Source organism: Pteropus medius, unplaced genomic scaffold, assembly GCF_902729225.1.
Source record: "Pteropus medius unplaced genomic scaffold, Ma_sr-lr_union100, whole genome shotgun sequence".
Lineage (NCBI taxonomy): Eukaryota > Metazoa > Chordata > Mammalia > Chiroptera > Pteropodidae > Pteropus > Pteropus medius.
The window spans coordinates 26,952,052-26,977,978 of record NW_024349801.1 but is presented as its reverse complement, the minus strand read 5'-3'; the positions used below and the strand labels follow the sequence as shown (position 1 = coordinate 26,977,978).

The window sequence follows — 25,927 nt, the reverse complement described above, 5'->3', positions numbered from 1 at the left end:
GAGTTTACATTGCAGACGGAAGAATTACCTACAACCTTTAGGAAAACTAGTCATGGGATGTAAGTTACCCTGTTGATCACATTGCTGCCAGACTCCTTCCCTGATTGACACCTCTGTAAGGTCAGATCTGAAAGTAGGACAGTGAGTACCACTTGAACCTTGTTCTTCAGAGAAGTGGAGCAGACCAGTGGGATTGGGTCCCTTTCTTCCCTGGAGGTACAGGCTCCTCCTGTGACATGTGCCATATGCTTTCCTGCAGGGGACTGCTGGTTTCTCGCAGCCATTGCGTGCCTGACCCTAAATGAACACCTGCTTTTCCGAGTTATACCCCATGATCAGAGTTTCACAGAAAACTACGCAGGGATCTTCCACTTCCAGGTGAGATAATTGGAGTGTAGTTAAGGGGGCTAGCTGCCATCCACCCACCACTGGTGTCCTGGCTTTGACTTCTCAGCAGCTCCAGGAAAGGTTCTACCCACCCTCCCAGCCATGGCTGTGGGCAGTGACCCCCATTAAGGCTTCAAGCAGTTATTTATCTCTGCTCCCACACACACACTCTCTGCTGTGCCCCAGAAAGGCAGGAATACATCCCATGTGCTGGCCTGTGGGTCTATTTTTGCTTCTCCAGCTAGTTGACTGCTGTTATTACCTGCAGGCCTTCTCAAGTAGATCTCTGAGATATTTCCACTGAGGATCCATAGGGCCCTTTAGATTGTGAAGGAAACACTGTCCACGACTATGGTTCCAGTTTACTTGTTTCCCTTTAAGGCAAGTCTATACCAAGTCTATCATTCACCTCTTCCAGGCTCTGGAAGAAAAGTCTGGTTAATCTGGGGACCAGGTTTCTGGGTTGGCCCAGAAATGAACCTTTGTTCCAGAATCCATTTAGACATTGGACATATTCTGGATCCAAACTATCCTGGCATTGAGCCAAATCCTGGTGCTAGCCCAGAACTGAGTGAGTTCCACATGTAGGGACCTAGCAGATCCCGGGGTTCTGAGTCACCCATCTGTCTCCAGCCCTGAAGGCTCCTAATGTCCTGGGACTGACTAAATCATCAGTCATACCTACTGATCCTGTACCTCAGGACTGAAGGCCTCAGAGAGGTCTTCTCTTCAGGTTCAGGATCAGCATCCTCCTGCCATCCAAGTATGGCCAAGGCAGCCAGGCCCTGAATTTTGTTTCTCCTCTGTGCCATCAAGCTGCTAGTTTCTCCCTCTGACATTTAAAGAGTCTGATATCTAAAGGGACATTAATACAAAGTCTAGACAGATTTTTTGCCAATAAGGGGGAAAATGTCATTAGAAGGAAATTAAGCAACATTTGGCTTTTTTTTTTTTCAGTTGAAACTGAGTTGTTCATAAAAGAACAACATTCAAAATTGCAATTATTGCATAACATTCCTGCTACAGTCAGATTATGTTCTGGCCACTTTCTCTTCCATGTCAATCCTTCTTCAGCAGCAATTTCTACCTTGTTTGTCATCAAGAAATACATAAATCGATACCTCACTTTCACCTAGAGCAGTAGTCCTCAACCCTAGCTGCACATTAGAATCAGCTGAGATATCTAAAAATATTGATACCTGGGCCCCACCACAGACTTACTGAGCTGGAGAATGAAAATTCCAACTCCTTCGATAGTCACAGAATACCTATCATCCCCATTGCTGGACTGGACTCTATGGCAGAGATGAAATGGTTCATAACTCACTTCCTGCTCTCAAGGAGCTCACAGTCCAGTTAGAGAATGATTTACACATCCCAAACCCAGAATAGTATGAACAAACACCAAGATGTAGAGCTGAGGAAATAGGACTGCTTTGGGATCAAAGAGACCTCTAAGAAATGTGGAGTAGGGACACATTTCCCAATGGTGTTCTGAGGATGTTACTCTGTGCTTGATGCTTCTGTGCAGTTCTGGCGCTATGGAGACTGGGTGGACGTGGTTATTGATGACTGCCTGCCAACTTACAACAATCAACTGGTTTTCACCAAATCCAACCACCGCAATGAGTTCTGGAGTGCTCTGCTGGAGAAGGCTTATGCTAAGTAAGGCAACACTTTCAAAAGTGAGGCAGGTCTGGAAATGAGGAGCTGGGCTACAAGATCTAGTTGAGGTCTCACTCATGAGAGGGGGCATTTGTCTGTGTGCACGTGTGCACACATGTGTGCTGTTTGTGTGTGTGTGTGTGTGTGTGTGTGCGCGCTTGTGTGTGTGTGTTCAACTGTGACCCAATATCAGAGAAGATCAAGTCCAGGCAGCAACAGCTCTAACTAAAAACACTATATTTAAGAATAGAAAATAAGACACATGTAAGAAATCTTTAGCTTTAGCTTCCCATAATGAGCTCTTTAATTCTGTCTTCATGGTGACGTTACAAGTCCTAGATCCAAGCATTAATTTCTGAAGCTCAAATCCCAGGGTCTTGCTTGGCTCAACCTTGTGAGCTTGCAGTATATGAATAAAACCATATGGTCCTCAACTTAGAAGCCCCACCCCAGCTACTGATGGCTTTAATGGAGCCCTATCAGAGTTCAGGGGGTAGTGACAAGAGAACTATCAGGAAGTGGTAATAGCTAGTCTCCAGTCCCAGTGCTCTGGCTCTGTGGCCTTGGGTGAGTCACTTTGCCTCTAGAGCTCAGTTTTTCCATTGTGAAGAAAGGGAATCATAGTACCTATCCATTAGCTTACAGGGTTGTTGGAGAATTGGATGAGAGAACATCACAGGACCCAAGAATAAAGTTCTGGTGGCAATGGTGGCACCTGGGTCATGTTTCCTGGAACCCTGTGACTTCAGATTGGTCTTCATCCTCTCTCCAAGGCTCCATGGTTCCTATGAAGCTCTGAAAGGTGGGAACACTACAGAGGCCATGGAGGACTTCACAGGAGGAGTGACAGAGTTTTTTGAGATCAAGGATGCTCCCAGAGACATGTACAAGATCATGAAGAAAGCAATTGAGAGAGGCTCCCTCATGGGCTGCTCCATTGATGTAAGTCTGGGGTATGGAGTGCAGGGTAGAGAGCAGCCAAATATCAGGAAGACTTACTCAGTGAAGAACAGCATAGGGTTCTCATCTAAGACAGAGTGAATGTTTTGTTTTAGGAAGTAGGAACTGGCTCTCAACTTTGAAAATTGGGAATTTCTCAAGGGAGAAGAGTTCCCGGGGATTTTCAATATAGAGGATGAGCAAGGACATTCTAAGCCCTGGAATATTGGAAATAGGACAGAGGCCTGTATCAGTGTAGGCCTCTATGGCTAGAACTGCTCAGTCCCAGGAAGCCTCCTTAAGCCGCCCACATACTTGGCTATGGACCTGAGCCCGTCAATGCCCTAAGAAAGCCTCCTAGTCATTGAGCTTTGATTGCATCTCTCACTTGACACATGGGACTTTGTGGGAGAAGCTCAGCCTATGGTCACTCTCTTAGTGCAACAAAGTTGGTTTAAACTGAGACTGGAGACAAGGATGAGAAGATGGCAGACTTGGCCAGGCCTCCTGAGTTTCAGAGACACACCTGTCCTGGGGACCGCTCAGTATATAACAGTCTTAGTGCTTTCCATTGCTGAGCTTTCCATGCCTGAGTTGAATTACTGTTCCTTCCTCTCCCAATACTCTCAATGGATAGGAAAGCTTGGGAAGACTAGCTAGAACAACATACCCGTAGAAGAACATCTTCCTGTGTCACTTTTCTGCACCTTTTCTCCATTCATGCTCTTTTATATCTCCTCTTTTCCTTTGTCTGTCCTCTCCCTTATATCTCCTTCCCTTTTTATCACCCTCTTTTGTTTGCTCTCTCTTCCTCTCCTGGACTAACCCCTGCCCTCCCCGTTGGGCCTCAGGATGGCACAAACATGACCTATGGAACCTCTCCTTCTGGGCTGAATATGGGGGAGTTGATTGCACGGATGGTGAGGAATATGGATAACTCGCTGCTCAGGGACTCAGACCTCATCCCCACAGGCTCAGATGACAGACCAACCCGGGTGTGTATGCCTCCAATTGTCAGGAATGACCATCCTTCTGACCTGCATGACCTGGCCCTGCTGGTGTCACAGTCCCCTCAGTAGCCAGTGCCTTACACACAGACCCCCCCAACCTGGGGCCTTCCAAGGGTCTGAGTCGAGATGACTTATCCATTCCAAGGCTCCCGAAGAAGGTGAGAGAGACAGCATTTGGAGGGAATCTCTGTGGGAGCTCCTTCATACTCCATGGTCTAGTTAGTTTCTCTGATAATAAATTAACAGGAAGAAATATAAGAGAGACTTCCTTTATTTTGAAATATTTCTCCTCTTCTAACACATTTATTGAGCTCCCAGGAGGCTCCAGGTACTCTTCTAGCAAATGAAGAAAATCTGTCCTCTTTGTTCACTAAAGTGAAGTCTCAATGTAGAGCTTATATTCTAGTACTTTCAGAAATAATAACGTGCTCACTGAAGAATACTGAGCCATATAGTAAAGAAGAAGAAACATTAACCTATCTAAATTAACCCCATCTAAAGGTAATAACTCTTAATGAACCTTAGGTATATATCTTCCCAGGATTTTTCTATGCATACATCATCTAAATTTTTATTTTTAAAATGTTGTCATACTGTATGTACCTTTTTTGCAGCATGCTTTTTGTCCAGTTAGTTTTATATTCTTAATGTGTCTCCTGTAATATTAAGGGTATTCTCATGGCCAGGAGGTACACTTTCAGGGCATGGAGGAGTCCTTGTTCTCAAAGAACCCAGAAAGTGAACAAGTATGAACTGTGTCTTGGGCTATAGAACTTTTCTTTCTCAACCCCTGACAGGCTATCTGGTTTTTGTTCCACAGACAATTGTTCCAGTTCAGTATGAGACAAGAATGGCTTGTGGGCTAGTCAAAGGCCATGCCTACTCGGTCACTGGGCTGGAGGAGGTGAGCCTAACAGGGCTTGGTGGGATGAGACTTGAAGAGCTGCTTGGGTTAAGCTCCCAAAGTCAGGACTTAGCTTTCTGTGTCCCTTTGCATCTGCAGAGCTTGCCTCCTATCACGCAGTCTGCTCAAGGCTCAGGCCACATGCCTGGGGTAGGAAGGGACCACTGAGACTGGTAGGAGTAGACGTGCCACCAGATGGTACTCAGTTTATCTTTGTTTTTAGTGCTAAAGATGGCAATTTCCCCCAGCATTTCCAAGGAACAAATAGAAACCACTTTGGTTTTATGAAGTTGATTTCATGGGCTCTCTTGCTTCCTGTTCTCTCATGGTCAGACAGGAACTATGCTTTGCTCTTGGGATATCTGACCTTCGATGGGTCATGTCAGAGACAGGAATCTTATCACACCCCTTGTGCATATTTGGGCAGTTTGTGCCCGGTACACAGGGATGGGTAGAGAAGAGCAGTCATCTGGAGCAGCCCACACAGCAGACTGGAGGAAGGGGCACCTTTTTCTAATCTTCTCTGTATTGTTCCAATTTTTAGTATATGTGCTGCTGAAGCGAGCATGGGGCACCTTTTCCTGATTGGTCCATCTGAAGGAAACATTTGTCTCTAGTTCCTCAGGTGGAAGGGTCATTTTTCCTAATTTACACAGACACATAAAGTGCTAGCAGGGTCCTATAGTATATGCCCTGCTTTGTCCCTGAACACTCAGAATGGCTGTATGTTCACTGGGAAAATCACTTCTGAAAAGATGGTGAGGTGATAGCCAAGCCCTGAGTCCTCAGGTTCTGACCTCTCACCATGCCATTCCACAGGGAACTTCTGATCGGTCTCCTTGACCAGAGCCAGACAAAACAGCTCCCCTGTGTGGGATTCTCTCCCCACCCCTCTCCCAGTCCTCAGGGCAAAAGACACCCTCCCCCCCATTTCTAGAAAGGCCTCCAAAGAGAGCTTTTTCTCTTTGTTCAAGACCCTGTTCAAGAATGAGAAAGTGAAGCTGGTACGGCTGCGGAACCCTTGGGGCCAGGTGGAGTGGAACGGCTCCTGGAGTGATGGGTAGGTGAGGGCCAATGGGGCCTGGGGTGAGGCTGGGTTGGGTACAAAGCCACGAGAGTACTACAAATACCTGATCTAAAATTATCCTCAAAATCAATGATCCGCAGAGAAGAGGAGGTATGGGTGCCAGAGAAGTCTGGGAGCCAGAGAGCTTGCTGATGGTCATTCGCTGGAAAGGAAAGATTCTAGAAAACATGGGCTAGGTAGGAGGGGATTCTTAATGCAGGGGTCTAGACTGGACAAGTGATTTCCCTTCTCGAGAGTCCCAGTTGCCTTACCTGTAAAATGGGAATAAAATGGGAATATATTAGCACTTTCCTTGGGGGCTATTAGGAGGGGAAAATGTGATCATGTCTGAAGAGAGCTTAGCCAGTGCTAAGACGTCCTCTCCCTCACTGTCCCCATAAAAAGATGCACAGCCCCTGTGAGAGAACTTTATTGCTTATCACTGAGAGCAATAGACTGGGGGCAGCAAAAATAACAAACATGGAGAGGTTATGATGAAGGCTCCAGGACATTTACAAAGCCTTTATGGTCACACCCCAATCACCGGTTCCTTACTAAACAAAGGGCAGCCCCATGAGCTCCCTTGTTATTCCCAAGAGAGGAGAACAGGACTCAGTCACTGAGAAGGACCACACGCAGGCAGTGTGTGCCCTTCAGCCCCTGCACTTACCTCCACGTACCTCTCATCCCAGGGCACTGTGTTTACTGGTTCATTCAGCCATTCATTCACTTAGCACACATTTATTGAGCACCTACTGAAGAGCAGGCACAGGTCTAAGCACTGGGGACATTCTGTGAGCAGGCAGCGTCCCCTCAAGAGACTGCGATAAGTGCTGGTCCTTGTTTCCTTAGTGTTTTTTTCTTCACTTACCCGTGTAACAAATCCTTACTTTCCCAGGGCTGAGTGTGTGCCGGGTCCCATGGTACAGTCTGGGGACTTAGAAATGAACACAGACACAGGCCCTGCCCTGTTAATTTTAAGTTCCAATGGATTAGACAAACACACAATAATGATAATTGAGATAAATGCCAGATAAGGATCACAAAGAAGGGTCCCCTCTCCTAGTTTGGGAGCAGTGACAGGAATGTAGAAAAAGGTTGCCTGGAGGGAGTGGCATTTGAACTGGGCTTTCTGCTCTGGGACCTTGGTTCCCCATCAGCTGTCCACTCTAAAAGCCCAAGTCACCCACAGGGACTATCACTGTGTTCTCCAGCCTCAGAAGTTGGTGTCTAGCCTTAACCCACTTCCTGCCAATGCCTCCATTGCAGGGACTGCTGACAAGTGGGGCCCAGCCCTTGGTCATTTAAGGAGACTTGCCTCGCCCACTGTGTCCCTCCTCTGGTCTCAAGAATCTTCATTTCCCTTCCAGCACTCTCTGACTCTAAGTACTTCCTCAATCCCATACCCTTCCCGGGACAACCCAGTTTAGTTTCATCCTCCTCAGCATGCCTGAAACACAAATGTCCTTCATTTCCTGCCTTTACAGGAGAGAGAGTGTATAAAACTGTCCAGCCTTTAAAAGCATAAGTTAGGCTGTTTCCTGGGGTGGCAGGAGAAAGGAGATGTTTACATGCCTGGTCTTTGTTTTAGTAACTCGGTTTCTTATTGGATAACAGGCACCTTCTGCAAGTTTTACATGCATTTTTTCATGTATTGCTCATCACAGCCCTGTGAGCAGGTGATATATAATCATTTCTCTTTTGCAGTTGAGAAAACAAAAGTTGAGAAAGGTGAAGCAACTTGCTCATGGTTCCATAGCTAGTTCTGGTATATGAAATTGGAATCTCAGTTTATTTCCAGAGCCCAACTCCCAGCCTTTAAAGCGTGAGGAGGAGTAAAAGATTCAGCCAGAGAAAGGTCAAGCCCTTATAAACTCATTTAAGGAGTTTGATCTTAATCGTGAGGCTAGTAGGAAGCAATTATTGGGTTTTACAGTGAGGGGATCAGATCAGATTTGAATTTTGAGATGGGCTACAACCTGGAGATGGGCTGCTCTTTGAATTTCTTTGTATCTCTCTGGTACCTCTTGTCCCAACCCACTTCAGGCCTTCCTTTCCTTCTCCTTCCATAATTCCTCCATTTTTCCCTCCAGTTGGAAGGACTGGAGCTTTGTAGACAAAGATGAGAAGGCTCGTCTGCAGCACCAGGTCACTGAGGATGGAGAGTTCTGGTGAGTCCAGGACCCAGGAGGACCCTAAAGGGTAAGGGATGGGGCAAGGAGCTGAAATCTCAAACTTTAATTCCCAGAGAGAGGCCATCAGATTCCAGCCCTTGGGAGATCTGGGCTATGTTCTCCTCCAGCTGGAAGCCCAGCAAGAATGAGGTTCTAGGAGGAGCCTGCCAGGTCATGGTGATGACCGAGCCAGAGACCAGGCTACCATGATGTGGCTCCTGCCTCACCTGTGCTCTTCCACCTTGCATACTGCTCCAACCAACTGCTCCCTAGACTTCACAGAGCTGTCTTCTAAGCCTAGGAAGCTCTACTTACTCTGCTCACCCAGTGCCATCCTCATCTTCGCCCAGATCATTTCCACTCAGCCTTCAAGTCTCATTTTAAAGGGAACTTTCTTTAAGACCCCTGGTCTTCCCCAGGACTGAGATTAATTTATCTGTGATATTTGTCACCCTTAAGATTGCTTGCTTAATTGTCCGTCCTTCCCCTACTCTCTGTCTTATAATTAGCATGGACCCAGTGGAGGGTCACACGGTAACCTTTTGGAGAACTGAATTGCTGCTGAGCTCTCCCATTAAGAACACATTAGAAGAGATGACAGCTTGGGGTAGATACATCAGAACTGACAGTGTTTGCCCTAAAAAGGGAGGACAGGGTCCTCTCTGGGACCGTGACCAAGTTCCTCTGGACTATTTTATTGCACTGTGTTAGCCCTGGAGTCTGACCTTTCCCAGCCTCCCATATGCATCTCTCTCTTCTTCCAACCTCTCAGGATGTCATATGATGATTTCATCTACCATTTCACAAAGCTGGAGATCTGCAACCTCACAGCCGATGCCCTGGAGTCCGACAAGCTTCAGACCTGGACAGTGTCCGTGAATGAGGGCCGCTGGGTGAGGGGCTGCTCTGCTGGAGGCTGCCGCAACTTTCCAGGTGGGAGATGCTCTGGATGGGGGAAGGGTCCAAGCAGAATGAGGTCCCAGAAGAATAATACTAACTGGCATTTGCCGAGTTTCTACGGAGCCCCAGACATACATTATCTTATTAAACCTTCCCTATTTTACTGAGAAGGAAACTGCCATGCTGGGAAGTTTGGCAGTAAGGGGTTAGTAACCACTTTTAAACAGGACATTGTGTCAGAACAATCCTGTGTTCACAATGCTGAGAATGGAACTGGAGGACCAAGTTAACAGCTACTATAAGAGTTCAAGCCGGAGATGCTGAAGGCCTAGGCCAAGTCAGGAGAAGCAGATGGAGGAAAGAGGGCTTAGGGGAGAGAATATTGGGTGATGTGGGGAAGGAAGAATGAAGAATGACTTCAAGATTCCTAGAGTTTGAGGGCCTGAGTGGATGGTATCAATGTTACAATATAAGACACACAGCAGAAAAACATCAGTGTGTTGTTTTTGGTGGAGTTGGTTGTGGGGTTTGTAAGGAGGGGAGTTTAGTTTGGGACATGGAAAGTTTGAGGCATCTGTAGAATATCCAGGTGAAGATGTGTAATAGAGAATTGGATGCACAGACTAGAATGGTACTTGGTTATGTGATCAGAGCTCGACATGTATTTGTGGAAAGAAGGAAGAAAGGATGAAAAGACAAAAAGAAGGAAGAAAGGAAACACAGAAGAGAGACAGGAAGAGAAGGGAAGAAGGAGTCAAAAGCAAGATTGAAGTTGGGACCTATAGCTCAGGCATCATCAGCTTGTAGGGGGAAGTTAAAAAATGGAAATGGATAAGACAGCCTGGGGCTGAGGGCAGAATGGGGTGGGAGAAGAGGCCTAGGACCAAATCCCAGGAACCAACAACATTTAAGGGACAGGTGAGAAAAGTGAAACCATCAGCAAAGACTGAGAATGAACGTTCAAAGAGGGAGGAGAAGGCACACAGGTGATCAGGGCAGCTCCATCAAATGAAAGCACAGGCTGCCCCCCAAATAATTAGACAAACGCCTCAGTCATTTCTTCCATATTTATTGAGCACCTAGATGCAGGAGATAAACAGGTTCCCTCTGTCTCATTTCCCTTCCTGCCCTTTCTCCAAGAGGCAGATCTGAATGCATGTTTCCTTTCCGGGGGGCACAGACACTTTCTGGACCAACCCGCAGTACCGTCTAAAGCTCCTAGAGGAGGATGATGACCCCGACGACTCCGAGGTGATTTGTAGCTTCCTGGTGGCCCTGATGCAGAAGAACCGGCGGAAAGACCGGAAGCTCGGGGCCAACCTCTTCACCATCGGCTTTGCCATTTACGAGGTGTGCAGTTCCTGACCAGCTTCAGGAACTTCAGCCCAGGAAACACACACCCCAGGGAGGAGGCTTTCGGGGGTTCCAGAGGAGCCCTCCGGCTTCCCTTTTACTCAGTGACCGCCCCCAGGACTCCTGGTTTTAGGCTCACTTGTGTTGGAACCACTTAGATATTTGTAATGAGTGGGGAAAAAAACCAGGGTGGGGTTGGTAGAGTGGGGCTGGCCAGGTGGGTACATGGGGAGTCAGACTTCTGCATTTGCTCTACAATTGCTGGTGTTCCCTTCCTGTAAGCTTTTCATCCCCATTCAGATCTGAGATCCACAGAATCTGAACAATTTCTTTTTCTATTTCTCCTCAAGGTTCCCAAAGAGGTAAAGAAGGGGCAGAAGCCAGCAGTCGTGTGCAGCATTACCTGGGGGGCCCGTGTCTGTCGGTGGCACATCGAGAAGCTCCCTGGTAGGGTTTGTGGGCAGGACTATGATAGGAGAGGGCCTCGCCTGAGTTCCTCAACTCCAGAGCAGGTGCATGACCTCCTGACTACCACCCTCATGATGCGCCCTTCCTCTTCCCACCAGACACCGTCACACATGCTGTCACACACTCATATTCACTCGTTCACACTTAGAGTTGTTTGCACTCATACACATTCACATTCACACAATTATACACTCACACACAGTCACATTCTGAGGGACTCTCCTCTTTGGGATGAAGCAATCACCTCCCTCAGACCCCAGCTAAGACCCCGCCTGCCTCCTTGGGGTCCTTCCCCAGCCTGGAGGTGATTTGAAGTTGACCAGTAGCAGTTCTGGTAAGTGATCCCCAGTCGAGGAACAGTAGACTTGACCTTCACTTCTGAATCACAACAGAAAAGGAAGAGGAAATGGGGTAGGGAGCTCCACAGCTGTTGAGCTATTTGAGGCCTTGGGAATTCGAAATAGGTAGGTCATGACTGTGAAATGGGTGACCAGGAAGTCAGGAAGGGACCCCTGGAGAGAGACTACAAGCAGGACAGGGCATCCTTCCCAATGGGCTCAGGTGCCTTGGGCTCTTCTCTCCTTCAGATGCATGGGAACAAGCAGCACCTGCAGAAGGACTTCTTCCTGTATAACGCCTCCAAGGCCAGGAGCAAAACCTACATCAACATGCGGGAGGTGTCTGAGCGCTTCCGCCTGCCTCCCAGCGAGTATGTCATCGTGCCCTCCACCTACGAGCCCCACCAGGAGGGAGAATTCATCCTCCGGGTCTTCTCTGAAAAGAGGAACCTCTCTGAGTGAGTCCCAGCCCCACTTTCCCCAGCTGTCCCTAAAAGCTCACGTGGCCCCTTCCAGAGATCAGAGCCGTGAGGCAGCTGGACTAGTCTTTGCCAGGAGTCCCAGGATATGTTGACTAGACTGTACTTCTTCCTCCACTCCTGAGCTGGTCACATCTGCCCTATTCATTCATTCCTTCATTCAGTCATCCCATAGATATTTGAGAGTAGAGCAGTTAAACAAAAAGAAATCCCTGCCCTAATGGGCTTACTAAACAATGTATAGGAAAAGATACATATATATATATAGTATGTTAGAATTTGATAAGTGATAAGCAGAAAAAGTAAAGTCGGGACAAGGGATAAGAGGTGTTGGGGTGATTGAACTTTTAGGTAGGGTGGTCAAGGAAGCCAGCAAGGCCATATCCTGCCCTCTTGGCCACCACAGATACATCATAGGCCCTGCTACTCTAATCTCTGTCCCTGAAAGAAGCACAGGGTCTATGGGTAGGTGGGTAGGTCATGCCTTTGAGAGCTCCAGCCAAAGCCAACGAGAATCTGTATGTCTACACTTGGCTGCTGGGGATGGTGCCTACATGAGACTGGTTCCTGGGGTGGAGTTCTCTTGAAGTCAGTCCTGACTTAGCTCTGAAAGGTCATGTGACCTGAGCAAATCCTCTGTGTGCTTCCTACTTGCTCCTGGTGACATGGGCCCCCCTCATGTTTGTGTTCTTCACAGGGAAGTTGAAAATACAATCTCCGTGGATCGGCCAGTGGTGAGTAGTTTAGCTCTTACATATCAGAAGGTCCAGGGGACAGGTGGGTGGTGGAGGGGAGAGTGAGTATTGGCAGAGGAAGATGGGAATCGGTGGGGCGCAGAGCAATTACTCCGCATTACTGCAACTTCTTCGTCATGACCAGACGTAATGGGCCTTATGGTCCTAGGGCCATTTAGTCAGTCCAGGGGCTGGGAAGTACTGAAGAGTCCAAGAAAGAAGAAGCAGTTTGAAAAATTAGAGGGAGGGATCAAGGACAGAGGAAGAGACGACGAGAGCAGCAGCTAATAGTGAATTATGAGACACAATCTCACATAGTGAAAAAAAGTACGCCAGCTCTGCAGTCAGCATCAAAAGCTGGGTCCTACGCCTACCACGCCTACCAGCTGGGTGACCTGGACAAGTTATATAACCCATCCGATTCGGTTTCCTATTTTGTAAAATGGGGATAATAACACGTGCCTTGCAAGGCTTTTTGAGGTTTGAATCAATGAGATTGTGTATGTGAAGTGTCTGGCATAGCACAGGCCCTCGAATGGTGATTGTTATTCACGTTTTTTATATCTTACAAAATACCTCTCACATGTGTTATCTCACTTGATCCTTGCAAGGTTTCTGAGATGTAATAAGGTTATTATCTCTGATTTTCAAGTAAGGAAGTAAAGGCTCAATGTAGTTAAATGGCCTCCCTGGGTTCACAGAGCTCATAAATGGCATGGTTGGAACTCACATCCAGAATCTCTGAACTCAGACTCCAGCTCTCTTCCCCACTCTCATGCTGAGACCTGTCCCCAAGGATGTGAGGCTCAGAGTTTGAAGCACAGAGTTGGTGTGTGTTAGGGTCTCCTTTTGCTGAGGAGTCTTGTGACTGCCTTGTGGCTTTAGGCCTTCGTTAGTGAACAGTCCCCTGTGCTGTGTGTGTATGACCTGGGCCAATAAGAGGACAGCAAATGCCCCAGTGAACTGTCTTCTGGGTAGTGACACGTATGGTTCTAATTCTGACCCTGTGCCAGTGCCAGATCTCCAAGTGCCTTCTGAATTATCATAGATGTTGGTTTTAGTATTAAGTGCACTTGGTACTATTCTTATCTTCTGGATGTTGGTAATCAGGTATAGAGTGTTTATCAGGAGTTGCAAACCCAAACACTTATGGGAGCTGGCATGTCGCCTGAGTAGAGCAGGCAGGTGTGGTGGAGGTTTTGGTGTCCCGACACTGGCATAATTGCCTGCAGTTCTCAACTGACACTTGGCTTCTGTGTTGGAGGGACGACTGGAGTGGTGGTGGCTGTGGCCATCTGGAGGTCACAGAGAGCAGCTGCTCTCCTGGACTGTTGTGCAGGCTGCCAGACCTGATTCTACAAAAGAAGCCCCAAACCTGGATTTCCACATGAAGTCTCCATGTTAAAAATTTCCTGAAAAACGAACAAACAACCCCCTCCCCTAAACTCTATAAATCAAACAAAATTCATTTTTTTAGGCCAGTTTGGGTTAACCACTCTTTCAGTGTTTTAGTAACCAACTTCATTAAAAAATAGAAAAAAATTAGCTAGAAACTCCCTTTCCTGAGCCGTGTCCAATAACAGAATAAATTCTAAAAACAAAGCCATAGCTGCTGCCGGTCTTGAGGCCTGGAGAATTCTCTTCTCCCTTCACCCTCCAGGTCTTTTTTGGCTCCAATGTGACCGAGATTTGGGGATCCTGGAACCCACCCCCAGTTCAGAACCAGGTCACAAGGAAGCCAAAAGCCAGCAGGTTTTCTGGAAACTTGCTTTTCACTTAATCTGCATTTACTGTTTCCTTGTGCAGAAAAAGAAAAAACCCAAGGTAGGTGCAACAGGGTGAGTGGGTAGACAGCATGGAATATGTTTGTGCATGTAGGTGCAAGTGCACACGCACCAGGCTTGCCTCTTCCCCCATCGCCCCGCACCTCCCCGCCTGAGCTCCTGTTGCGGCTATGGGTGTGCAACAATGAGAGCTAACATTTGCTAGTGAAGGCAATGTTCTAGGGACTCTTCTGGGTGCTTTCCACAGATAAACTCAATTCTCACAACAACCTTGTGAGATTAGTATTATCGTTGCCCCCATTTTCAGAGGAAGAAAAGGTACAGACAGGTTGAATAACTTGCCCAAGGTGACACAGTCAGGAAGTGGTCTGGCTCCAGAGTCTGCATTCTGAACCACCGTGCTATACTGTCCTCCTCTCACATGAGGGAGGGAGAGGATGGCCAACCAGTGAAAATGCTCCCGACGTGGGAGTCCTGCAAAAAACAAAAAGGGCGCCCATCTTTCTCAGAAGCAGGTTTGACTAGCTGAGCAGGGCTTGATTCTTTAGGGGAATGGCGGTAGGTTCTGTTCCTCAGGGTACCGCGAGATTGTTGTGTGAGGGTTTCCATGGAAGAGTGAGGGTCTTGGGATGCCAGCTGCCTGCTCTGCAGACGGGACAGACGGGACAGTTCCTTCTCCCTCCTCTCATTTTCCTGCCTGCTCTCCACTCCTCCTTTTTTCAAAGCCCTCTGAGGAAGGGGTGGGAGAGGATGGCCAGAGAGACTAAGTCACTACCAGGGCTGTTGCTCTAGTGAAGCCTGTTGCAACCCCCTTCTAGATAATGACGTCTCACTCTGAAACCAGGCCCCCTCTAAGCCGTGGGTCCTAATGGACTCTATGTGCCACCTGTGTCCAGATGGCAAAGGGAAAAAGGGAAAAGAACCTCCACCTCACAGCCCCAAAGGAGCTGCTCAACTGGACTGGTTTAAAGGGGAAGAAGGAATGTGAGTTACCTGGGCATTTTCCCCTCCTGGGTTCTTGGGGAGTCACCATGATTCACCAGGACCTCAAATAGCCCCTCCTGGGTATCCTGTTTATAACCACTCTGATGTAAGGACACTGTTGCTAAAGGTAGCCATGTGCGTGAAGAGCATCTCAGGGGCCTCAGAGCAAAGTTTTCATGTGTGACCAGGAACCCTGTTTCCTTTGTGTACTTTTAGAACTTGAGATCATGGTTGTTTAGCAACTCGAACTCCCCCTACCCCATCCTTCCTCCATTTACCTGATAACTTCTGGTCTCCAGGGCAATAATGCCTACAATAATAGTTACCCCTTGTAGAATTTTGGTTTGACCAGCCAGGGCGCCGTCCAGAAATTACTGACCTTTGGACATCCTTGATCCCATGGGGCAGTAGCTGCTGGCCATCAGACAATGTTTAGTGTTAGTGTTTATGACAGCACCTGGAAGGATCCATCATAGGGGTCCATCAAGTACTGGCACTGGTGCAGAGCAGAGCTGACATTCATCAAGCACCTACCACACAGTAGGCACTACGCTGGGGGTAAAACACTGTTTTCAGTCACGACAGTATCTATGAGGTAGGTGCTATTATAATTCCCCTTGTAAAGGAGAGAATAAAGATTCAGAGAAGTGACTTGCCCAAAGACACACAACTAATGAGTAGGGAAACTGAAACTGGAAACCATGTCTGTCTGCTCCAAAACACGTTTCTTATCCTAACTTCTCTGGTGCAGGCCCCTTACACTCCACGGTATGTTGTCCAGATCCACACTCAGGCCTGGAGACATGTGCCAGGCAGGGGTGCCCCATGACCACATATTCTCCCTCAGACTGTGACCCGCCCCCCCCACTTGCTCTGTGATCCTCATGAGCTTCAGTTGCTTAAGTGAAACCTTTTGCTTGGAAGGCAGAGTAAGCCAGGGCTTTTGGGGCCTGCTGGGGGCCCAAACTGGGGGAGCCATGTCCATAGGTCTGTCCATTATTGCTGTCCTATATCAACAGCATGGAAAGGTAGATGGGGACTCAGAGACCGGTCAGATTCCTTTTCTGCTCTGAGAGACTGATTGCCTCATTGCTCTCTGCACTGCAGCCACCAGCTCCTACAGCCTAGCCTTCCTGGGCTTTCCTTGTGGGATATATAGCACTAACTGGGACTGGCACAGCATGGCAGGTGCTCTCTACTCTTTATATTCCTCTTTGCCTGCATGAGCATGTCTTGAAAATATCTCTTGTATTTCTGTAGCACCTTAAATGTTTTTGCAATCCACTTTTACATTGGGTGTCTCACATGACCCTCACAAGAGCCCTATGAGAAGTACGAAGCAGAATTTATTATCCACATTAATGGATGAGTGAAGCCAGAGAGGATATTTCTCCTATGTGATGGCAGGGCTGGGATCCCAGTTCAGTGTTCTGACCTCTCACCCATTGACTGTGCCGCTAATAAAGAGTCTTTTTCAATTTGTCCTCTGCAGAGTCCTAGAGGTTCCTTGGAGGTGCCTCGGTAGCTGCCGTGGCGATGTAGAGGTGCCAGGGAAGAGAGCTCTGCCCTCTTCATCAACCAGAGAAGCACTGTTTTTAATGACTACATATACTGGGCTTCTGGGGAAATTTAACATGAACAGTGTTTCCACTTGGAAAAAAAAAGTATACAAAATATTCGAAAATCACTGCACTAAGATCATGTTGCTTATAGCATTCTTAGCATTTTCACATGTGCTACCTTGTTTAACCCTCATAATTCTATTATGAAGACATAAGGAACTGAGGTCCAGAGAGACTTAGCATCTTTGCCCCAAGTCACTCAGCTTGTTAATGGCAGAAATGGAGCTTGAACTGAAGTTCAAGAGCTAATTCTGTTCTTTTCCTCTCCACTGGACCAGCTGCTCCAAGAGGGAGGTTGCCTCCACCTGCCCGCTCAGCCTGTAATCCTTGCTTCCTTCCTGCCCCCTCCCTACTTCCCTCCTTTCTCCAGCCCATCATCTTCGTTTCGGACAGAGCAAACAGCAACAAGGAACTGGGTGTGGACCAAGAGTCAGAGGAGGGCAAAGACAAAACGAGCCCTGATAAGCAAGAGAAAGCCCCACAGGTTTCTGAGCATGTGGCATGAGTGGGGTGGCCAACAAGTACTGGGATCCTTCTATGCTCTTGGGGTGCTCAGGTTTAGAGGGGCTGCAGGGGTTGGGTGTCCCTTTAACATCTAGAGGTTTGGATTTGTCTCATTGACCTTTTCTCTCATCAAGTTCTCCTCAAATTTGGAATGCTGCTCAAGTGAACATCTTGGGGGGTGGCAGCCACACCAAGCCAGTCCCAGGCCTTGGGAAGGACGGGCTGAGCTCCCCTGATGGACCCTATCCAGCTGGGATGATGAGGGAAGTGGGAGGCAAAGCCTGAGACAGAGCAACTCCTGTTTCCTGGTGCCCTTGAGCTCTTGGCAATGATAAAGAATAGGAGCAGAAGAGGGGGTTGACAGCAAAAATGGAGTCCTCCAGAGCACAGGGGGAGAGCGTTAGACTAGATTTGGGAGAGGTGATCATGTAAGCCTTAGTGGAAGTGAGTCTAAGGGACAAAAGTCCGTAGACAAATCCAGGGCCACCTCTTCCATCCTGGAGTGCCCGAGCAATGGAGCGGGGGATGGTGAGGAGTCCCTCTGAGGCCTTGATGACAGAGACAGCTGGAGATGTCAGAATAGTCTGGCCTTTGTCCTGCTGGGGCTCATTTTGTTGGGATGGTCAAACTCAGAACAGTGGAGAGGGCTCTACTGGTGGGGCTGGTGGAACAAGGGGCCTGTGGTGGAACAAGGTCTGCATGGTTAATGTGTCTCCTCTGGTTGGGGTGTCTGGGCTGGGAAGGTATCCAGTGAAGGTCGCCAGGGCACAGATGATGCTCACTCCAGCTCACCAGGTTTGACCAAGAAAGAGCATGTGTCCCGTACCTAGCTCCTGCTGCCAGCTGCCACCTAGGGTTGTTTTAGGCACTGTGGCTCCGTCAGCCCAGAAGGAGCTTTCCTCACGGGTCTGCCCATCTCCTTGATCCCTGTGAACCATTTTCCTTTGTGCTTCCACAGCCACGGCCTGGCAACACTGACCAGGAAAGCGAGGAGCAGCAGCAATTCCGGAACATTTTCAGGCAGATAGCTGGTGATGTGAGTACATCCAACCTCGGCTCCCACAGATACTCCTCTCCCTGATTAACTGCTCAAATCACCAGTTATTTTGTCACTGTTCAGTAGAGGTCATTTTGGCTTTTGTTGGAAACGGGATAGCACAGAAATCCTCAAGTCAAGCCCTTGAGTTTTAGACCAACATATCCAGTGGGTGGTCAGGGGCCTTTTTACTCAGAGCTGCCCACTGCAATCTGGACAGCTGAGGGTACAAAGCCTGTTTCCCTCAGGAAAGGCCCAGCTACCCCGTGACAGAATAGCACTGACAGGGACTTTACGAAGATGGACAGCTGGGATTCATTTTGCAAAGCCTCTGCTCCATCAGTGGCTGTACTCTTGAACCATGACTCTACTCCCCTCCTCTTCAGGACATGGAGATCTGTGCAGATGAGCTCAAGAATATCCTTAACACAGTTGTGAACAAACGTGAGTGGCTCAAAACCATATGTGCGGGATGGGCGGGTGGGGGTGTGTCTGGTTATTTGAAAGTAGCTCTTCCCTCTTCTCCATTCCTCCCAGATGAGGACCTGAAGACACAAGGGTTCACACTGGAGTCCTGTCGCAGCATGATTGCCCTCTTGGATGTATCCTTCCTGCCACTCTTCCCAACCCTGTCATCAGCCCCTGTGCAGCCCATGGGGGCCAGGGCAATGGGGGGGGGGTTTGGAGGGAGAGTCAGGCAGAGGGGTCCAAATTCATGCCCAAGGAGACTTAAGGAGGTCCTGAGTCAGAACGTCCTGGTACCTGGTCTGAAAGGGACTGTTGGAGGCACAAGCTGGGAAGGCCAGTGGGTTGTAACCAGCCCCTGCTTCTGCTCTTACCTCAGGCTGGGATTCTGCCTGGGGCCCTGCCCAAGCAAATGTGGTTCTTAAGAGACAAGCTCCCTGGGTCACAGACACTAATTTTGACTGGGGAGGTATGGAGGGGAGGGTTAAATACCAGGACAGAGCAGTGGGTAGGATATCCTCAGCAGTCTCCCTATGGGGCTACCTCCCCTGCAGAGCCCACTAGAACCCACCTCCCATCCCTGCCCCCAATCCAGGGGATTTTGCTATGTGCATGCACCCTGTAGCCCTGACCTCCTTCCTCCAGACGGATGGCTCTGGGAGACTGAACCTGCAAGAGTTCCATCACCTCTGGAAGAAGATTAAAGCCTGGCAGGTGGGGAGAGGGAATGAAGCGTGAGAGTGGAGGAGGGGGTTGATTCAGGGATTTAGTGTATGACTTCTGCCCTCAAATTTTCCATTGCCAGAAAATTTTCAAACGCTATGATACAGACCAATCCGGCACCATCAACAGCTATGAGATGCGAAACGCAGTCAATGATGCAGGTGCTGGGGAAGAAAGGGGGGTGGCCAGGATGTGGACTGGAGCCGATGGAAGCAGAAACGGGAGGGGAGGACTAAGCTGCTAGGCCCTACTAGAGAAAGGAAAGATTTCTCATTTCTTTTCTCAAGCCACCGAGCTGCCAAGAGGCAGGGGAAACAATGTAGGCCTCAGGACTGCAAATCTACTTCCTCCTCTCCTGTGCTCCTTCCACAGGATTCCACCTCAACAGCCAGCTCTATGACATCATTACCATGCGATATGCAGACAAATACATGAACATCGACTTTGACAGTTTCATCTGCTGCTTCGTCAGGCTGGAGGGCATGTTCAGTAAGTGGGGGGCTACCCTCCCACTCTCTTGTGCTCTTTCTGCTCCATTTCCTGCAGCAATAGCTGTGGCAGGAGGAATTTCAGCCTGATCATCTTCTAATCTATTCCATCTGGGCTGAACAGAGGCAAAGAACCTCTTTAGGCTCAAAACGGGATGGCAAAGGGAGGGCTACTGGTGATTCTCTGCCAGGCAGAGTGTGGTTTTCTTAGGAAAAGTTATAGTAGTGGAGAGGGAGTGAGCCTGTAACTGGCCTTGGGCTTGTGCATTCATTCTTCCACACAGGAGCTTTTAATGCGTTTGACAAGGATGGAGATGGTATCATCAAACTCAACGTTCTAGAGGTAAAGCCTAAGGATGAGGTATACTCCCCCTGTACCTGAAAACTCAAGGTAGAGGAGGCAGTGAGGCAGACTGGACCCACTGTGTGCTCCTCTCTTCCAAATGGTGGTGGAGGGATGGGAGAGGAAAGGAACGTAAGGGGGAGCTCAGCAGGAAACGTGGCTCGTGGGGGATGTATACTGGGGGAAGACTCCAAAGAATCCTTAATTCCTAAAATGACCTTATGCTGGAACACATGTACCTTCCTAGGAGAAATCTGGGAGGATGCTGCTTCTTAGAAAATCATTCCAGTGTCTGGCATGCTGGGAATGTACCTTTCCCCCTACCCTGTAAGATCCCTGGAGCTGGACCCTCTTTTTTTGTTTGCATTCTGATCTTGGGACTTCCTCTTTCAGTGGCTGCAGCTCACCATGTATGCCTGAACCAAGCTGGCCTCAGCCAAGGCCACACAGGATCACTCAGGATTTCAATTCACCCATATAGCTAGAGCCACTTACCTCAAAAGACGCGGTAGCTGCACCCCCAGCAAACCTCCGGGCGCCTCATCGATCTTGTTCCTCCTCTACTTCACTCCTCACTGTGCCTCAGGGCATCTATTTATCTGTCATACCCAGACTGACCCTTTAGTTAAGAACTGAGGAAGGGAGAACAACTTTGTCCCTTTGCCACATGGAGGCAAATGTCTGTCTGCCTCAGCTATTTGTAGCCAAGCTGACGGCTTAGCTTTGCTCAAATTTGAGCAGCCTCGGCTCTGAAGCAAATGCTCTCCTTAGCTTACCCTAGGCTGTTCATGGAAGCGTTTGCCAGTGGCACTCGGTACTTCCTGTGCTTGAGCCCTCTATCACCTTTATGTTCTCCCACCCGTGGGACAATAACCAAACTAGCACTTGGTTCTGTCTGTTTCTGGATGGGCTTTCTCTGGGGTAAACTATCTCAGTGAAAGAGGGCTAGATACTCTGAGTTGTCTGACTCAGAAGTTTGGCTGCATTCTGAAAAAAGTTGACCTAAATAAAGGCATGTGTATGGCTGATTCTATTGTATTTTGTTCTCACATTTAGATATCAGCCATAGCAGGGCTGAGTAGCTTCCAATCTGACACTTACCTATCACGTATAGTTTCAGAATACAACAAAGAAAAACATACACACACAAATAAAAAAACCTGAACCATAGAAATCACTCAGGTACTTTCTAAGACACACGAGAAAAGATGAATAGCTGTTGGTATATAGAAGATCAAGAATAAATAGGTCACCTATAACTGGAGGGGCCAGTTACCTGAGTGTGATGGAGCAGAAATATAGTTTTTGATCTTAGCTCCTCCACTAAGTAACTGACCTGTGTGTATAACCTTGGACAAATTCCTAAATGTAGCTGTTTGCCAAACTTATCTGGCCCATGGTCTGTGGCTTATCTATAACCACCTGTTTTCCACCCAATTTCCTCCTTACTCTCTATACCAACATGAAAAAGAAGGCTGGCTATGAATATGCAGTAAGGTAATACAAGTAAACAATTAGTAAAAGTACTTTATTTTCCTCTTGTATTCGCTTTATATCTTGCTTTACAAAGTTATGAAGTTCACAGCTTTATACCAAAATGTAAGAAGGCTAAGCTATTTGCTTATAAACATTTTTGCAGTCCAATGTCATCTGATTTCATTCTTCTAATCTGTATTCAATATATTAAAAAAATCAGATACCAGGGATGCTGGAGCAGCTCTAGGGCATGTATTTCTCTTAAGCAGGAGAAAGATTTTCAACAGCCTTTCCTCCTTGACTACCTCCTCTCCCAATCCAATTGGCTTATGACCTTAAATCTGAGCAAATTTGGTAAACGTTAGTTGCCATGTGACTCAGCAGGGCCACATACTTGGGAGTTGGAGGTGAGGTCAGAGGTTATTGTCTGATAAGTAGTAGGTTTGGTTCACATCAGGATTTCACATCTACTTGCATATGGAACTAGTGTAGCCCAAATAGCCTCCACCACAGCTTCTATTCCTATCCATCAGACAGCTTCTCTGCAAACCTGAGGATCCTGATGATCTGGGGCAGGGACGAAATGAACACTTTATCGATGTGGCAGGCATGGCCTTCATAACAGGTCTAGGAACTCTCCTTTAGGTAACAGGAACAAAATCTATAAGTCAGCTTATAGAAACTGCAGTTATTTGAGCAAACCAGAGGGAATGTGCTGTTTGAATCTCACTTCACAATATATTTTGATCTCCCCTCCAGTGAATTCTCTTCCATAAAACATACCATACCATCCCACTAAGTGTTGTATACCTACTCCCAACCAAATCATCCACATATCTAGTCACTAAAGTTGTCCACTGTATAATCTACCCCCTACAAAAAAAAAACAAAAGCAAAAAAACCTTTCGTTCGGCAAATAACCACTTAAACAGCAATGCTATTGCCAATAACTTATAGGTAGGTCTGGTGCTAAACACTCAACTGCTAACTCTTCTGAGGCAGAGAAAACTTCTCCCCTCAAAAGCAGGAGTGTAGTCGCAACGTTCTCTCACATTCAAGTAACATCAAGTCAAGATAATTCTTTGTTCTTAGAGTTTCGTTTGCATTGTGTTTATTTGCTTTTTAACTGAGTAGAGGAGTATGCCAAAATACATGTTGAACCTGATTAAAAACTTTAGGATAAAACTTAAAGTGACTGACATTTTTTCAGAACAAACTGCCATTAAAACACTTGCATATGCACACAAAACTATGATTTCCTTGACTTCTAGCTGTTATAAGTAGGCACACGTAACTAAAAATAACATTCTAAAAAATGGCCTCCAACTCCTTATAAGAAATGAGTCAGGTTTTGTCACGTCATCTGACAGTTTCCTTTCTACATTAAGTATTAAATACCAGAGTCAATGCAAATCCCTGAGCTGCAGCTCTTCTCTGAGGGGAAACAGAGGGCTACAGTCAGTCAAGATACTGTAGAAGACTTAAAAATAGTCAAAGTCCTGTATAACTTTCAAGACACTTAAAAGTAATAACACACAACCATATATAAGCAGCCAAGATACTTATGGTGCCTTTATTTCTAAACGGGGCTAGCACAGTACATTTAAGATAACTGGTGTTAAACGAATTTTACACTTCTTTGAAACAAAGACAGTATTGCCACTGCTTCAAAGAAAATTATTGTGAAATGAGGAAAAGTATTGTAAGTATAGGTGCCTATGTGCATACACACATACAAGGAACATTCATACTGCACACACAAAGGCAGATAGACTGTGCATAATTCTTCCAAAGTTAAACCCAAATCAGTTCTTACTGATTCTATCTCTGTTCATACCTTCGAAGGTTCCCCACAACTGCCCAACATCTCACATACCACCTTCCTGCCCTACAAAGGCTCCACCACTCTCATCTTTTCAGACATGTCCTCAGGACAGAAGGGCATCTATGCAACAGAGCATGCAAGACTTTCTTAGCATACTGCCAGCCAACTTGAAAATGTGGCTTCTCTATAGCACAGAGAAAAATGCCAGGTTTGGCAATAAATCCAAATATGATTTTCTGGGAAATCACCATTCCCAAAACCATAGAGCAGCCTAGCTTCCCTGGTCACTTGTGTAGGAAATGGGGGTGAGAGGTGGGAAAAGCTTCTTCATCCCATAGAGAAACGGCACAAATACTCTATGCAACAGGATCCTCTCTGTACTCTCTCAAATGTCAAAGCAGATCACAACAGTGTAATCAACAAGAGTTTTCCCATTCACAGAGACAGAAGTAAATAGCTTGTGGGGCCAATCATTATCTAGTAGTAGCTCCTAGATTAGTTCTTAATTTTTTTTTTTTTTTTTTTTTTTTTTTGGACCCAGTAAGAACCACTAAAGTCTTTCCTGGGGGAAAAAAAAAAAAGAACACATACTTTGTCTTGCATACAATTATAGGGGACTGGCATACCCTCTTGAAACCTATCCATGAACAACCCTGCCCCCATGAGTCCCCTGCCCTAGAGCGGGAGTAAAGACATGTAAGTAGATGTGTGTGCACTAACAGGGGTAGAGAGAAATCTGGATGCTCTGCAATCCTAGAAATCAGTAGGTGCCACATCCAAAGATTTCAGAGTTCTGAGGATCCAAAACGAAAGAGTGGAAAGCAACACTTCTACAGTTTTTCTTAAGAGTCCAGAGAAAATCCAAAAACAAAGCAGTCTCACTAAGGCTTTGTTAATGTGGCTGCTCTCAGTGGGCAGGTAGAGTCTTCGCCTTCACCAGATTCCACTCTTTCCCAGCTAGTGGGGAGGTGAAAGTAAGATAATGGTTTCAGAAATCAGTCTCTAAGAAGCCTGCTTGAGGCTCTAAAACTGAATTCAGATGTTTTATCCTAACTCTCCCATCTTGGGTGCTACCGGTGAGCAGAAAGCATCTTGAGAACCCAGAGAAAGTACCCGATGGCTGCCATCAGTCTAAGTAAGCACAGCTAGAGAATGGGAGAGAGAGGGTTTGGCAATGGTACGAACCAGAAGCTTTCAAATCCACAGCAGCCTTGGAGAGTCAGAAACTTGGAAAGGGAGATAAAGGCTACACCTCCAGTTCAAATAGCCTGACAACACCCACAGCAGTGAATGCCCAGGTCTAATAGCAGAATTTCAAGGTAGATGTTAGGTCTGTGTGCTGCCTTGAACCAAGCACTCTAGCAAAACTTGTAGAGAGGTTCATTAGGTAGTGCTGTCTGTAAGGACTTGGCATTATGTAATTTGCTGTCTAAGTTCCTAAAATACAGTTAGCAGAGCTGTTGTTCTAGTTGTTAAAACTCTGTTTCTCTTTAGCATTTAAAGCTGTGTCCACCTACGAAGAAACAAAACATTGAAATACACTGAACATAATTGTTAAGAAAGGAAACTATTCGCTTCCAACTTCAAGACCCAGTTACTATAACTGAAGAAATGAAAACTAATCCTAAAAATCTAGCATTTGAACAAACTGGTACTTAAAAGACTGACTACAGGTTTAAACCATCATAAGAACATAAGCTAAAAATCACAAACTGAAATCAATAAAAATACGTATGATTAGGGTCAAACTGGGTAACCAATTAAGATCTGTATCTTTAACAAACATCTAGAGAATACTAGTAGCATAAATTACTATATGCTGTGCTGTCCCAGAGGCGCATAGTTCCTTAAAATCTGTTTAAATCTGACAAACCTCCAGCAAGAACTTAAAGTGTAACCTATCGTCCCATAGAGCTGCCCAGACTTATGCTAGTGGTAAGCCTGGCTAGTAATCACTTTCTCCTTCCCTGCTTCACTAGGGAAGGGAAGAGAGTGGCCTGTGTGAGGGGCCAATGTGAAATTAGTTCAACTAATGACTTCCCAACATGGGAGGCAAAAAACTTCAAGAATCAATTTTGCTGTCATCCTCAGCATGTCGTTCAATGTGTCCTGCAGCATCCTAGGAATAAAGGGAAAAGGGCTCATGAGAGAAAAGTTAGGAGGAGGACAAGAGAAAGTCAAAGCCAAAGAGAGCTTTCTTTGACCACTACCTGAAAGGCAGTTAGGACCCAGCATTCTTCATCTGAAACCTCATTAAGCT

At 46.9% G+C, this 25,927-nt stretch overlaps 2 protein-coding genes across 10 annotated transcripts in view; one reads left to right on the top strand and one right to left on the bottom strand.

Annotated features, from left to right (window-relative positions):
- The window catches only part of CAPN3 (calpain 3), a 43,495-nt gene extending 20,751 nt beyond the window's left edge, over positions 1 to 22,744 (top strand). The window contains exons 3-24 of one of the 2 annotated variants that reach the window (XM_039888395.1): positions 260 to 378; positions 1,919 to 2,052; positions 2,826 to 2,994; positions 3,843 to 3,986; positions 4,822 to 4,905; positions 5,880 to 5,965; positions 8,065 to 8,142; positions 8,918 to 9,078; positions 10,226 to 10,395; positions 10,749 to 10,760; positions 11,454 to 11,662; positions 12,381 to 12,417; positions 14,224 to 14,241; positions 17,178 to 17,291; positions 18,270 to 18,347; positions 18,734 to 18,791; positions 18,885 to 18,949; positions 19,458 to 19,526; positions 19,618 to 19,696; positions 19,908 to 20,024; positions 20,308 to 20,366; positions 20,760 to 22,744. In XM_039888395.1, coding sequence (XP_039744329.1) covers positions 260 to 378; positions 1,919 to 2,052; positions 2,826 to 2,994; positions 3,843 to 3,986; positions 4,822 to 4,905; positions 5,880 to 5,965; positions 8,065 to 8,142; positions 8,918 to 9,078; positions 10,226 to 10,395; positions 10,749 to 10,760; positions 11,454 to 11,662; positions 12,381 to 12,417; positions 14,224 to 14,241; positions 17,178 to 17,291; positions 18,270 to 18,347; positions 18,734 to 18,791; positions 18,885 to 18,949; positions 19,458 to 19,526; positions 19,618 to 19,696; positions 19,908 to 20,024; positions 20,308 to 20,366; positions 20,760 to 20,786 — 2,087 coding nt within the window. In that variant the 3' untranslated portion in view covers positions 20,787 to 22,744. The remainder of the gene's footprint in view (positions 1 to 259; positions 379 to 1,918; positions 2,053 to 2,825; positions 2,995 to 3,842; positions 3,987 to 4,821; positions 4,906 to 5,879; positions 5,966 to 8,064; positions 8,143 to 8,917; positions 9,079 to 10,225; positions 10,396 to 10,748; positions 10,761 to 11,453; positions 11,663 to 12,380; positions 12,418 to 14,223; positions 14,242 to 17,177; positions 17,292 to 18,269; positions 18,348 to 18,733; positions 18,792 to 18,884; positions 18,950 to 19,457; positions 19,527 to 19,617; positions 19,697 to 19,907; positions 20,025 to 20,307; positions 20,367 to 20,759) is intronic. The other variant, XM_039888396.1, reaches the window with a different exon arrangement.
- The window catches only part of ZNF106 (zinc finger protein 106), a 55,777-nt gene continuing 51,729 nt past the window's right edge, over positions 21,880 to 25,927 (bottom strand). For 6 of the 8 annotated variants that reach the window (XM_039888387.1, XM_039888389.1, XM_039888394.1 and 3 more), the window contains one exon: positions 24,510 to 25,786. In XM_039888387.1, coding sequence (XP_039744321.1) covers positions 25,730 to 25,786 — 57 coding nt within the window. In that variant the 3' untranslated portion in view covers positions 24,510 to 25,729. Of the gene's footprint in view, positions 25,787 to 25,927 lie in introns of all 8 variants that reach the window. The other 2 variants (XM_039888386.1, XM_039888388.1) reach the window with 1 other exon arrangement.